At 27.3% G+C, this 16,159-nt stretch overlaps 1 protein-coding gene across 1 annotated transcript in view; it reads left to right on the forward strand.

The window, feature by feature from the left end:
- LOC111041866 (neuroglobin-like) overlaps positions 1-16,159 on the forward strand; it is a 33,795-nt gene that overhangs the window by 14,044 nt on the left and 3,592 nt on the right. The window contains exon 2 of the mRNA XM_022326306.1: positions 9,124-9,355. Coding sequence (XP_022181998.1) covers positions 9,124-9,355 — 232 coding nt within the window. The remainder of the gene's footprint in view (positions 1-9,123; positions 9,356-16,159) is intronic.

Here is a 16,159-nt window from a genome sequence, read left to right on the forward strand (position 1 = left end):
AAAAAAAAAAAAAAGGTATTTGAATATAGATAGTACCTATATAAATAAATAAGACAATTAAGCACATAAATTGAAAAATCAGTAAAAAAAATATCTTGAAATAATTTTTAAAATGTTTTATTCCTTAAACTGAGTTTCATACTTGTACAGTTTTACACTTTTACCCAACCGAATATTATAATAATGATTAAAATATCCGACTCATTAAGATATTATATTTGTGGACCATTGACACCAATTAATACTAAATAGCTATACTTATATTTAAAATAAAAAGTCATTCTCTTTGCAAAAAAAAAATATGTTGCTACATTTAAAAAATAAAATATATATTAGAATGTTAATACATTTTGATTATTTCAAACTAACTTAGTATAAAAATATAACTTGCTTAATCGGATAATTGTTGATAGTTAATTACTCTATTAACTTTTTTAATTTACTGGATATTAATATATTATAAGAATGTTCACACCAAGTTGTTATGCTCCACCATAACCCTATAATATTTTGTAACCTTACCTATTGAACAATTTATTATAGATGTATATATGATGTTCAAAAAGAAATAGGCCAACAGATGTAAGTATGTAAAAAAGAAAATAAGATTCACAAAATAATGTTGATGAATGGTTCCCTTTCAAGTGACTCGGCGAAAACATTTAAATTTATTAATTAGTAACAATCGCTGCTTATTTTTAATATTTAAAGAGATTAAAATAAACTTTAAAAGAACTTTATAACTCATTTAGATTGGAAACTAGTGAAAAAAATGTATATTTTGTGAGCCATTTTATATTCATAATTTAATTATTTAATCGGGTTATTGGGGTGCATATATATATATATATACTGTATAACGAAATACACATATTGCTAATTATATTAAACTTTATATGCCCCTAATTACATAAATTATTTTTATTTTGAATTTTTTTGAAAAAAAAATTATAAGTTTTCCGTATAGTTTACAGCATCCGTGCTCCGCAATACCATTTAGTATCGTCCAAATCCTGTTAGGTAGGTATATCACAAAATTACGTGAATAACAAAAGGACTAAATTATAACTATCACGTGCACGCAGCATACAAAATGTTGAACAAAATAATATATTTTAATATTTGTTCAAAAATTCTTACTCTGACGCCTATTTTTTTTTCAACGCGGTATTTTGTTATTTAAATGTATATGATGAAATCAATAAATCAGACAGTGCATTTTCATGTCAACATTTGAAGTTTAAATCGATAAAAAAAAATTATGAAGAAAATAATATAAATACCAGACAACTGATGGTTTTTACAGAACAGGACGACAATATTATATAATAGTTATTAAAAAAAATCTATCATGGTTGAAAAATATAAATCATAAATTAAGTGTCCAACTTTATTATACATGCAAATGTTATTGATTTTTTACTACTTGTATGTATTACTCTTGTACAATAACGAGGATGCTCGAGTATTTTTACATGGCTTAAAGTTTTTTAATTTATTCGCGTACCTATATTGTATTTACGTCTAGATTATTATTTTACGAGTGTTGTTTAAAATAAAAACAAAATGGAATTTTTTTATTTAAGTATTGATGCCCTTAATAGTATTACTGACGATAATCCATATTTATAATTAACGCAGGCAGACATATCGCAAACGGCCGAATCGTATATAAACGAAGTTTACTGGTAGGTTTCATTTAATAAAATTATCATCACAGAAAAAAATATTTATCGAAGATTTGTAGATAAACTAAAATATATTTTATATTGTCGTCATTTATTAAATTATATTTTTAGTTAAAACCCGAATTATTGCAAAATAATTATATCTTTAAACCTTAGTATTAAATAAAATTGTGTGTTTTATACACAATATGTTTCATATAATAACGAAATAATGATAGATATTTAGTTACGACGAGTGTACCTGTTTGCCAAATTAATTATGCACAACTGTTCAAAAAGTGAATTATTAATTTGTAAATAATTCCAATATTATCTAACTATACAAACGTTTAAATAAATGGGACGCGGGATACTATAGGTATAAAAATAAAGGTATACAATATTAATCAGTATTACAAATAATACCAAAATGTTCTTTGTTTTGCACGTTTAGGGTCAATTATAATATAATAATATGGTTTACATTGTTTAAATGTTGAACATTTTATTGTACGAGACGTTAATACTTTAATATTTTAAAGTTGCTTGTTATAAAAATATATCGAGTTAACATTCGATTATTAAAAATATTAAATTATAAATAAAAACATTTTGAAATAATTAAATTATTTAAATGTCTATTCTCTAATGAGTTTATAATTTATAATGATTACACTAATTTTCTGATTTTAGTTGTTTATGATTCATTTAATTTCTTTAATATAAAATATTTTTAAAAAAAATGAAAATCTGTAGGTATTTGATTAAAAAAAATGAAAGCCTGTTTCTTCATCACTTTAAATTTGGATACAAATATAACAGTAAAATATTCTAATGTAACACACATTCATCTTTAAACGTTAAGTTTTAAAACGTAAAATACAATTCTGAGAATATTTTGTTATTTCAAAATTTAAATAATCGATAAGAAACCGATAAAACCATTGCAGTATTTTTTGTGGATTACAGTAAATTTATAAAATTATAATATTTTAATCCCACCAAAAAACGTCATATTAAGCCATAAAGCCCTGTGGTATATTATCAAGCACCTGGGGTATCTAACACATATTTTTTAAAGATAAAATGTCGTTTAAAACAAAAAAACCCCTTTTAGTTTATTAAAATAAATGTATTTTCACGTTTCATAATAAGTACAATAAATTATTTTAAATCTCTTCCACCTCATAAAAATATCGTCCTTAATACTGTAATAATTGATCGGTGATAGGAAAGAAAAATTCGAGTTAAATGAGCCGTTTATGCATTCGAAAAATATATAATAATGATGTTTTTTTCAAAATGATAAATAAAAAAAAAAAAAAAAAACGAAATTTTATAGGTTTTGGATTTACTGAATTGTATTGCAATGTATAAAATAATAATATGTATATTAAAATGTAATGTGTTTCGTCAGAAACGCCAATAACCCTGGCAGTTGAGGCGTATTTATATACAAAATATATATATATGTATACATATTTTAGGTGTCTATCACGAGATCGTATGAAAAGTATTTACGTAGTATTACATTTTAAGTTAAATATTTTGAACGTTTTATGCAAATATAGTGATGTTTTTACCTTCGACAGTAATTTATTAAATAAACAAAATATGTAACACCTCTATAGATAGTTGGATACCTCAAAATAATATAATAAATAATCTGCATGGATCGAGATAATTTACTAGTAAAATGGGTCTAGAATCGGTGGTGTTGACTGTAGTATTTGTGTTTTTGGAAGCTGCAAAGGAATACCAAATAGCAAATATTTGACAAGACACGGGGAATGTAAACGTATGTTCTTTGACATAATTTTGTAGAACTCGAGTCGGCACAGACACATTTTCGAGGAAATTTCATCACTTCCACAGATTTTGCATTTTACGCACCAACGCTTGATCAAATATTGCTGTTAGTATAAATAATGTATTTTTTTAAATTGAAAATCGAATATTTATATTAATATAGTATGTATCTAACAAATCATCATTACACCGTGAGATTAAAATAATTTTAAATTACCTATCGAATAAGTAAGGCGTTAAATTGTTTTTCGTAGAATTTTAGTATTTTACCAACTATACGTTATTTACTTCGCTATACGATAACTCTTACATATGAAGTACAATGTAGATTTCTGATTAACCAAGTTTTCATTGCTTCTATATTATATCTATAAGGATATTTTTTTAAATATTATTATTATTTATAAAGATACCCTTGGCTATATATCATATATAATGATAATATAAAGAATAATATAAACATATTATTATATATATACGAATATAATGCACTATAATTTAAGTATATTAAAGTCAAAACGAAATCTAACTTATAATAAGAGCTTGGATTTTGCACTAAATAGTATAAAAATATGCAGTAAAAATCATGAAAATCTTTAAAAGTTATGTAAGAAAATACTATTAAAAATACTATTATAATAATAAAAAAATCACAATTTGTATTCCATAACTATTATTTATACTGGCTTATACATTTTTGTCTTAAACACATTTATTAAATCACAATTATAGTTATCTATTTAATATACGAAAAATAATTTTAAATTTATTATTATTAAAATTAATAATCATTTAGTGCCTACAAAATGTATTATTACATGCATTTATCACTTGGTCAAAATATGCACAAATATGCAAAAGGAAAACATATACAAATGCATACAAATTCGCGCTCTACATGTATTACCAGTTATAATATGGTATAAAATATCTAACACCATCATATATTTTAGAAAATGGTTTGTCAAAAAGCTGAAAAGTAAAAACTTCGTTCGCTCTATGCATATACCTAAACTTACCAAAATATTACACTTGAATTTTTTGTAAGAACGATATCAATATATCAGGTTATATGATATAAAAACGTTGTATTGTTGTAAGACATATTTAAAAATGTCGAATACAATACGTTACAATAATAATCGACCCACACACAGTATGGAACAGATAAGTTATGATTTATCTAATCTCCGTGACACTGTCATTTTTAGGTACCTAATAATAATGGACACTGTAAATTGTAATAACATGAAACGTATTTCGTTTTTGTTTAATTCGATTGTTACATTTGCATCACAATGTTATATTATAAATTATTATATTGTCTTAAACGTCCATAATAATATTATTAGCGTCTGTTTTGTTTGCAGCCACCTGCACCTACAGGCCCTCTTAGATGATAATACAATAATAATAATAATTATGATAATAATAATAATATACATTATTGCATGATGTACGTTGGCAATAACACGAATCGCTGTTGAGTCTCAAGAGAAAACGCGTTGGTATATATTATATGTATAGGTACACGACGTTCTTACGTCATAAACGTATTATTATTGTGTTTCCGCGATGTCCCTCTATGGAATCCATAATAGTTAAGTGACAACACGTACGGAATTCTTTTATTTTTATTTTTTCCCCTCGCTCGTTCGCCGTGTTGACATTTTATCGCGAAATACACGACTATACGGTGCACAGTTGAGGGTATCTTTACCCACGTATCTTTTTGATCCGAATAAATCGAACGAGCGAGTGTTTTATTTCTCATGAGTTTTTAAACGTTTTTCTTCAACCTCGTCGGCGGGGTCGCTGTTACTCTCTAGACATTCCGTTCGAATCGTTTATCGTTTGAATTCAACACTGTGCCAGACGTATAATATTGTTGCGAATTGTCATTTGTACGGGAGAAAAATAAATGATGTTCGGCTATAATACCTACCTCTAAACAACTGCAGTAGCACTTCGCCGAGTTGCCGTGGCTCGACGACTTCGTCACACCTTTCATTAATAATTTACCTACATCATAGAATAAATAATCAATAAAACGGACTACATAACTTACGTAGCACGGCTAGGAATATCGATTCGTCAACACGAGCACATACGTCACGGGCATCACGAACAGAGGATGACGAAGTATGTTGTCCTAAATACCGATAACAGTAATAATATTAATAATATTATATGTGTTTGTTTTCATCAGTCGGATTTCAATCTGTTACGTAAATACAACGAACTGTACTAAATTCTCACGCGCATAGATATTTACACGATAATTGATAATATATGTGTATGGACCCAAATATTATTCGAACGATAAACTGAAACTGAAGTGATTTTTTTCTATTCTTCATGACACATATACCCAATAATAATATATTACACGTTCCGTTATTATCAAATATCGAGCAAATGATAATTCACCTCATGCGGCCCCCTCATCCCGCGGATATCGCCTTTCATGTGATTAGTGTACATTATGAGCATGTCCTATCCATAAATCCATTTATTATGTATCAATGATTGTACAACCTATGACTCATGTATAATGACGTCTACTCGACAAAATATATATTAAAAGAAAAGAATTTTTTTTTATGTGTGATTACGCCGTATAACACCTAGTATACATCTCCAAGTAGGTACTTACACTCATTGTGCATACTTATAGATTCTACCCACTAGTCGTTTGAAATACAACTTATTTTAAAATAAATATTGAAAAATAACCAGCTACTGTCCAAGGCAATTTGTCCAAGTACCGTTATACCCATGCATAACAACTATGGCGTGTGTATATCATTTTTGAAAGCGATAAGCACAATTTATTTGTTTTGTTTTTCATGATCTATATGATAGTTAATAATTAATAGATTAGTATGAAATAAGATTAAAACAAATAAAAAATCTTTATTAAAACAAAAAATTCTCTTAAAGAAAATTGTTTTCATTTTTTTTTTGTCTTATTTAAATCAACATTTTTACATTTAACTATATTATTTAAAAAGGTAAAATAGAGATTTTTTATTATAATAATCATTGAATGAGGTATAAATAGCATAATTAAATTTTAATTACAAACTTTGAAGAGTCTTAATAAACTTTAATGTTTAATATTTTTTTTAAGCTCATTAGATACCAAAAATGTATTATTTTTTTTTCGCGGCTTCTAAAAACCATAACATTTTATTATTCTATACTAAGATTATTTCAGATTGTAAAATGCGTTGACGTTTACTTTATGGATTGCAAAGTATTGTAGTGTCTTAAAACTATAACTGTTACATTATTTTACTTATATTCTGTCTCCAATATTACTGTGACCATACTATTCGTTTAAAATTCTTTGTGGCACTGTATAGGTGTACAATATTGTAGAATTTTTATTTTAAATTTATGTTACACGAGACAAACCATGAAAAACAATAGTAAAGTATAGTTATAACTATTACAATGTTTAACCTAAACTATACACTATACATGGTAGACGAGGTGCTTGTTCGCCGATTTTGTTTCGTGATTTGCATACAAGAATAACACTGATATTTATGTAAATCCGTAAATTATAACTTATTTGCATATTTGTTTTTATCGAGCTTATAAAGAATATCAAATCTTTAAGGTTTAAATGGTTATGGTCACGTCTGTATCCGTTACAATCTTCAAAAACAACGCTTGGTACACATTTAAATAACAATAGATTCATTAACTGCACTGTCTGGTCTTAGTGGACTTAAGTTGCAAATATATAAATTATTTATGGACTTACGAAATTTAATCTTTGGATATTCTTTCATTGATTTTCATTTCTCAGCAGATTTTTAGGAGAAAATAATACCTAATTTATTATAATATAAAAGCGTTGCGTGCCATCGCCGGAAAGTTCGTTATGGATATGTTTGGTTTCGTATCTATTTCCGTTTAATTAAATAAAGAGTTATACTACGAACCAGGTATAGGTAGCGACAGACTGGATATTGAACACTTGTCTCACTTCACTCACCTCTGAGATTGAATAATGTCGTAACATATAAAACCTTTTTTGAAAAATAGTGTGCAAAACTACAAAGTTGAACAAAATATAAAACTAAGTTATACCAACTAATTTTTTTAGGTGTTAATACAATTATACGTTCTTATTTAAATCGAAAATACAATACTACGTAGTACATTTTGATATTTAAAAAAAACACAATTATATGATTAAATTATAATGCTATATACTCACATAGTACCTATACGGTATTATGGACTTTTGTGGTTAATTTTTTAAATGATTTAAAAATTAATTAAAAACTAACCTCGAGAATTATTAATAATTTAAATTGTATTCGTAGTTTGGTCAACAAATAACAATGATCGTTTGTATTCTATATTTTTATAACCAGCTGAGCCCATATCTGTGAAAACGGTAATCAACTTTAGATTTGCAAATGTCAATCTATAATTTTATTTTTTGATATTTTTTAAAATTACGATACTATGTATAAATCCAATTTAATCGGGTTAATTATATATAGATTACAATTATTTACGGGTTTAATAGGAGGAGTAGAGAATGCTAATCTAAAAATAGATAATACACTTTTGTACCTCTCCCTGGTAGTCTAAACTTCAATTAATTATATTTAATAAACCATTATCTTAATCTAAATTAGATTTATGTAAATCAAAATGTTTAGTAAATCAACCCTTTAGAAGATTTTGAATAAAAGAATTTATAATCTCAATTCATGTTTGACTCCGACCATACAAATATTTCACAAAGTATCCCTGTTGAGAACTTAAACTCTAAAAAAAAAAATAATAATATAAAAATAACAATAATAGTGTACTTACTAGTGATATATTTTTATGATAGTATTATGTACAGTGTTTGTAAACTATTATTAGATAAGAACAATATTAGTCATATAATATTAAACAAATAAATAAAAATCAACACATTTGAATGTCGATATGCAAAACGTAAAATAATAATATAATAACTAGCACAACAAAATTCTGTGATCACTGATAATATTATGTTGATACCGAATTAATTGGAATCATCGAATTAGACATCGAGTAGACAGTGTCGTGTAGCAATAAACAACTCGACCGCTACCGTACTTTATATTTTCATAATATGGGCAGTGGTCATAGTGTACTTTTTTTTTCTTTAACAAAAATGAAAAGTTAATTATCAATATATAAATGAATAAATAAATTAGCACAAACAATGGACTGGATTCAAACGAATTCTCGCTCAATTAGGGTCTTATAATTTATTGTTTGATGCGAATGCTTATTACTGTGACAACGGACGAAGTCAACAACAGGTGCGCATTTACAACACTCAACAGATAGTCAAACGGGCAACGGTTTATCCAATTTACAAGGAAAACGATCGCTAAAAGCATTATCCGGTCGTGTTTAGCATACGACATCGACTGAATATCCGATCGCCAATAAATTATTTATATCACGTAAAACATTGAAACGGCCAGAGTGGCGAAAAGTTTTCTCCTTCTTCCCAGTGCAGTCGACTGTAACAAATTATCATTCCCATATAATCACCAGTTCCCGGTGAATTTGCAACCACCGTCACTCGAATCGTGTGACCTAACCCGATTTATTTTTCCTTGCTTTCTGTATACAGGCTTTTCGAAGAACACCAAGAACTCCTTCAACTATTCACCAAATTTGGCGAACTGAAAACCAGGGACGCACAGGCCAACAGTATGGAGCTAGCCGAACACGCTAACAAAGTGATGACCACTCTAGATGAAGGCATTAAAGAACTGGACGACCTTGACAACTTCTTCCAGTACCTAACCCAAGTGGGCGCCACGCACAAGACCATACCAGGCTTCAATCCAGACTATTTTTGGGTAATGACAATTCTACATGTTATGTTATACCTTTAGAGTTTAGATGATTGATAACATTATGATATAAATATGCAATATAATGTTTAAAAATTGCAACAACAAATGTATTCTAGTATGCACTCATATTATAGGCCATGTTCGATCAGGTAACCTAAAACCAAATCTTATATTATTATTTTAGTCATCATTTATATCAAATTTGAAATATTATATCAATACGAATTTATTGTAAATTTAACTTGGTATACTAAATATCCACTAGATAAAATGAGCTATAAAAACTTTTCTTCTAATACTAAAAATTGACATTAACAATAAAAAATAAGCCCCCATCAATATTTATTTTTATGAAGTGAAAGAATTTGATTTATTTCATGACAGTTAATATTATGTCGTTATAGTTTTTGCTTCAGCCTATGTTTCTCGTGAATTTAAAAGTGGTAAAAGTGTGTATAATTTATTTAAATTATATAATTTATTGACTATTATAATAATGAAAAACTCATTTACAATAAAGGTACATCTTGTTATACATTTTAGAAATATTCGATTTTAATGTAATTACTTCGGGAAGTTTCCCTAGCTATCATTATTTATTATGAATTATGACCTAAAGTATTTATAAAACTCAGACAACTTAAATACTAAAACTGTCTCAACTCAGTTGCTATTTCTATAACAACTACCACATGAATATAAGCACATCACAATATTAAAATTAGTATTAATGATAGCAGCCTGCATAATTGCTTGTAGTATGCTCAATAACTTTAAGTTTGAACGAAATCCTATTTGGTTTATTGTAGCTTGAATAATAATTTTGTTGTTACAATTTAGATATTTTTTTAGCCCAAAGTTATAAAAATTTTAAAAAAATGATAAGTTCCATCCTTATTATTGCGTGGAATTATGACGACAACAAAAAAACACACTTATTTCATATTTGTATACTTAAAAAACAAATTCAGATTATTTAACCCTCATAAAATAGACATTTTTAAAACTTAATGTGTTTCCAGTAGTACATATTTAAACTCTATAAAATGTATTTTATTTTTTTTATCGTGGTGACGAATAACTGCGTTCAAAATATTAAGAAACATATTATAAAAAATTGTAATCACTTTTTTACAATTATTAAGGGCAATAGTAATCACCAACCACGAGTCACGTATTTTATGCTTAATAATAAAATACATTTATACATACTACTGTTGTTTTGTTCATAAACAGCTTATCATTGTAATAACAAATTAAACAATTATTTATTTTAATTTTAATACTATGTCAAACTTGAATGAATGTCGATTTTAAAATTCATACAATTCCCACATGGCTTTTCTTTAAAATTTTTTTTTCAATATTTTTTTCTGTGAATCACAATTGTTATAAATGTTATATAAAATATTCCTCCAAATACTTACAAACATCCACAAATTCATGTATCTACCCATGGGAGGACTAACATAACAGGTACTACTAGGGTTAAGTACCCTAATAAACCTGTAATTTTATTCTTAATTCTTCTAATATTGAATTTAACATAAACAAAATGTTTTATATTATATTTCTGCTTTACATATTATTCATTAAAATGCATATTTATAAGGCTCAGCTAATGAGGTGCTCATTTTTTTTCTTTCAAATGAAGTTCACTTTTTAGCAACGTAAGAAGTAAACTTTTTATTTAACTTTGAAAATTTCTAAGTTCATTACTGCATATTATAATATGGTAATAACAAAGAACTTTTGATAATTTTCAACGAACTATGTTGATGAAATTCTAAATACTTTCGAGTATTTGTTATTTGTATTAGTTCAAGCGGGAAGAAGTGAACAATGTTTTAAAATATTTCACTAAAAGTAACGCTTAACTAAGAATAAATAAAAACATACACAATTCAAATAGTTGATTTCCCTTATAATATAACACTACAATAACATAAAATCACAAATTAACAGTGTGACGTGCCAAAAGCAATTGTTTATCCAAAAATAAAAGGCAGACTATATGGCACGTTGGCACAGTAATTTTTCCAAATACATTAGTGACTCTCACTAAGTACATCGTTTTTTTTATTAACAAATTATTTTCTGATTACAATTTAATACTCAGAATAATTTACAATAAGTAATTTTGAATTTTGATTACTTATATTTAAATATACAACGGAAATCGTATAGGAGGAGAGCACTTTTTAGTGCCACCTGACAGATTAAATTAATAATTATCTATAGGGAATGTCCGTTTTGGGCACCTCTGAAGGTTTTCAGGAATTGTGCTAAAAGATAGTACTTTAGTTATTCCGGTTTTTTTAAGTTACCTTTTTTAAATGAAATGATATGTATAGTAAGATTTGGCCACTTGAGTTATCGTTAGTATTTTTAAGTCATTGTAGAGATTATTATTCTCAATGAACCAATAGAGCCGGAGATTATTTTATATTATATTATATTATAATACTATGACGATAGCAAAGTGACTGGAAGGCCTGCATTGTTCTTAGGTTGGAAGGTTTTAGTGAAATTAGAATGCCATAAGGCCTCATTGGTTCAATTATAGGGACCAATATTGCATATTTCATAATAAATTTTACCCTCAAAATCGATACAATTGACTGAAAAAACATATGACGCATGTCTGTACATTATGTTGATGAAAACTTTTGTCTGACGAACGAACGAACGACAGAGAATCGAATCGAAATCGGTCATCAACAAATCACATAGACATAATACATGGTTGGAGTGAGACCGGAAACGGTGAAGTGATAATAAATCGTTCCAGGATAGGCCACATCTGTCACACCTATTTGCATTTAATGAAATGAGAAGAACTCCACGCTCGCAGAATGTTTATGCCATCATCTGCTGAGAAATAAATAACTTCTACCATTAAACATACCCCAGCTACTCCCTTATATTAAACAATTTAAACATCTGTGGCTTGCTTGCTAATAAAGATATCATTAGTAATCGATACCGTTCAAAGCTAACCGAAAAAATATTTGTAAATTATTATAGGTACCATACTTGTTAATTATTAAGTATTTAAATACATATTTTATTTTTCAAATCTATTTTAAATCACGATAAGAAAAATATTTTAAAAATTCTAATTGAAATACTTCATATATTTTGTTGTGGTTTTATATTTAAAAATAAAATGTACCAAAAAAAAATCTGGAGCATACAAAACTATGCCGATCTGTATAAAGATTTGTTTGTTGACCTTTGTTTGCACTAAATAAATTAAAAAACATTAAGCTATATTGAGATATTAATATCATACCAAAAAATGTATAAAAAAAATTCTGGTCTTGAAGATATTTCTATTGACAAATCGTTAAAAATAGATATTTAGATAAAATATTTTTCAAACACATATATTTATTATTTATTTAATATTATGCGAACTTAAATACTTAACGACAAATTAGTTTACATTTTAAATGCCTACTTTCAATACGATTATTAAGAAGTATGATACATATTGATAGTGTAAAAAATGCAGGCTATAATCATATTATATCATATTTGAATTAATAAAAAAACAAATTTCATAAAGTTCGACGTTTCGTTTATAAATCTGCGACGTGACCGAGGGTAAAATTAAAATGTAAAATAGATGCATAATAATAATATGACTAGTATACATGACGTGACAAAATCGATAAATCTTAAATTATTATTCAGATACTAATATATCATAATACTATTTGTATACAAGTTTTGGAAACTCGTTACGAATCGCATTATTCCGTTATATTATCGTTTCCTTTTTGTTATATATTTGAAATCGTCTTCTGATCGGGCCATTGAATAATGTTTAACTCCCGTTTAAATACTACAACGCCTTTTATCATTAAATTTACATTTTGCATTAAGTTAGTTTTTGAAAAGAGTGAACTAATATTTATCTAGTTAAACGGTAGGTACACCAAATAACCTGACTAAATAGCCATGGTTTGGCGAGGTAGGTATGTAAATTATTTCGGGTAGACTATATCATCAGGCACCGGCAGAGTTGAAAATGACTTCATTATACAATTATAATAACACGGATAAAGAATAATACAACAAAAGTTCATAAACTCATTATGGTTTCTTAATATTTATTTTTTCAAGCAATCGGGTAAATTGTTCGAATACAATTACAATAAATATTGATATAATATTGAGTGTCATCCGTTATAATTTAAGATTCCGAATGAAATGATTTCCATATGACGGCGTTTTTATTATATTTTTTTTATGAATACTTTTTCGAGTTTGAAGTTTCAATGGCTTTCCTTTATACGTAGACAGAAAATCTTATCTAGATGGTCCTTTAATGAGGTAATTTTTCGATTTTCTCAGTCATTGCTCTAAGCGTAAAGTAAAATCATCGTTGACAACCAAAAGAAGACCTTAGCCGTTTAAGGGTTGCAACCCTTCTCCGACTGTTTTTTTTAAAAATTAAAGTAAATTATCAACTTTTGGGCTATCCAACACAATGATATGTTATTATCTGACGGACGATTGTTCTGTTATCATATCTCTATAACAGCGTGTAATATATACTTTGATGTGCTGCGTGACTATGGAAGTAGAAAGTGTAGATATTATGGTACTATCCACAGCCACGAACATGACTAGTGGATGGGACTAATGCCTTATCAGCTGAAAGATAACGAATTGTAAAAGTAATTGAAAAAATAATGAGGATTTCTCGTTGCTGTATATCCGTATATTCGTAATCCGGGGATATTATATCTTGCATAGCTCTTTATAGTTATTATTTATTAAAAATGTCAATCTTCTAAAGTTATTTTTTTTTATTGCAATCAAATTAATGAAATCTACTTTATGCTAGAAATGTGTATGTAAAATATGGGGTTAGCCAATTGTTCTGTTTCTTTTCTAGGTAAGTTAGATAATACTATATTAGGTAATACTTAAGTATCTATTCATTATTCATCTAATTTACCTAATGTGTTTCAACATTTAATTAGTTATATTAGTTTGAAAATAGTCTTTTAAATAATAATAAAAAAAAATTCCTCATGTAAAAAGTTAGTATAAGTAAACTTAACACAAATTTTAAATCTAGTATTTATAAACGAATAATGAAAATTATTTAATAGCTCAAAGTCAAATGTTAAAGCACAAAATGGAAGTAGAAGACAAATCAACTTGGAATATCCATTTCAATATCTTTATATAAAACTAACTCTCCCCTCCCCGGCGTCACCCGGGCCAATGATTTGTATTTTTAATAAATATATTTGTAAAAAAATGTAGATCAAGTATGGGCTACCCTTTAGCTAGTAGCTACCTAGACATCTTGCGAGCCTCAAAGAATCTATTGACATCACTTTTATTTAAAACGGTCTGGAACCAACATCAATTGCATAATCATACTTGAAAAATCTAAAATATAGCACTGTATACGGCTTATCCTTATATACGCATTTCCTAATACCTCCAAGAACGAATCGAAATTTTCCCAAATTTGGTTTAGTAGTTTTTGAGAACTTACCTATATATAAGCTACAAACAGTACAAACATACATTTAATTTCATATTTGTCTTAAGATACAATTTCTTTATTCGGAATTGTAAATGCCAATGAATACTAATTTCTCTTATTACATTTGTAGTATCATAATCTGTAAGCTGTAACCGATACCAACCATAAATAAACAAAAATGTTCATCCTGTATATCAAAATCCTTCCACAAATGTTCAATTAAATAAAATTAATGGCTAATTATCGAGATAACAACAACTCTATCTTATGAGTTATACCAAATCACACACATTGATCATAATCTTATCAAAACCGGTTGAGTAGTTTTGAAGTGCATCACGGATACACCAATCGTACACGAAATTTTTGCATAGGTAAATAAAGAGTAACACGTTAAGTATCTACATTAAAAGGAACTTTTTAAGGGAATATTAAAAATCAGCTTATTTAGTAACACTAAATGGTCTTAGTATGGGTAAGTAAGATATTTTAATAAATGTTTTTATTATTATTATTACAATTTTATTTTGGTAACCAAAATTATATAAAAATTAATAAAAAAATCTATTTAAAACACTAGAGTTACCAATACATCATTACTCAGCGAGATAGGGAACACCTTTTTAGTGCACTTCTTCGTCTAATTGAACATTGATTGTTAATGATTACAAAACTCAAAACGAAAACAACTAAATACTTGAAGTAAGGCCAATGTATTATTTGTCGTTTTATTTAGAATCGATGATTATAATAATATTAGTCACAGTGATATATATACAACTAAACTAGAAATCTGTTCACTAGGTACAACAGGTAGTCATTACTATTAAAGTAGACGATTTGTCACCTAAAATATATTGGGTTATTCGAAAACGGCTGAGTTTGATGAATTTGTTCGACTAACGGAAATAATAGCAATAATATAATGGCGATCGTTTTTGGGGCACACATCGGTAGTTCCATTGTTTTTGGTTGTTCTTCGACATCACGGAACAATTAACTGCACCCTGTGATTTGTTGATGCAATTACGTACAATATGTTCGATAGAATTATGGGTAAAACCATTAGTTTTAACAGTTTCATACGCCATACAAATTGATTTCGTCGTTTGGTTAATCATTCAATATACATTATAAATAAATCGTGGATTGGAGCTAACTACTGCAGAATATCGAGTTTTGAAAATTTATAAAAATATTAACCAATTTAAATTCGTAATTTTTGTTGTTTTTTCTCACCTGGTTTTATTATTTTGAAAAGTGAGGTTTTACCATCATATTTTATAATCAAA

The sequence above is a fragment of the Myzus persicae genome, unplaced genomic scaffold (genome assembly GCF_001856785.1).
Source record: "Myzus persicae strain clone G006 unplaced genomic scaffold, MPER_G0061.0, whole genome shotgun sequence".
Classification (NCBI taxonomy): Eukaryota; Metazoa; Arthropoda; class Insecta; order Hemiptera; family Aphididae; genus Myzus; species Myzus persicae.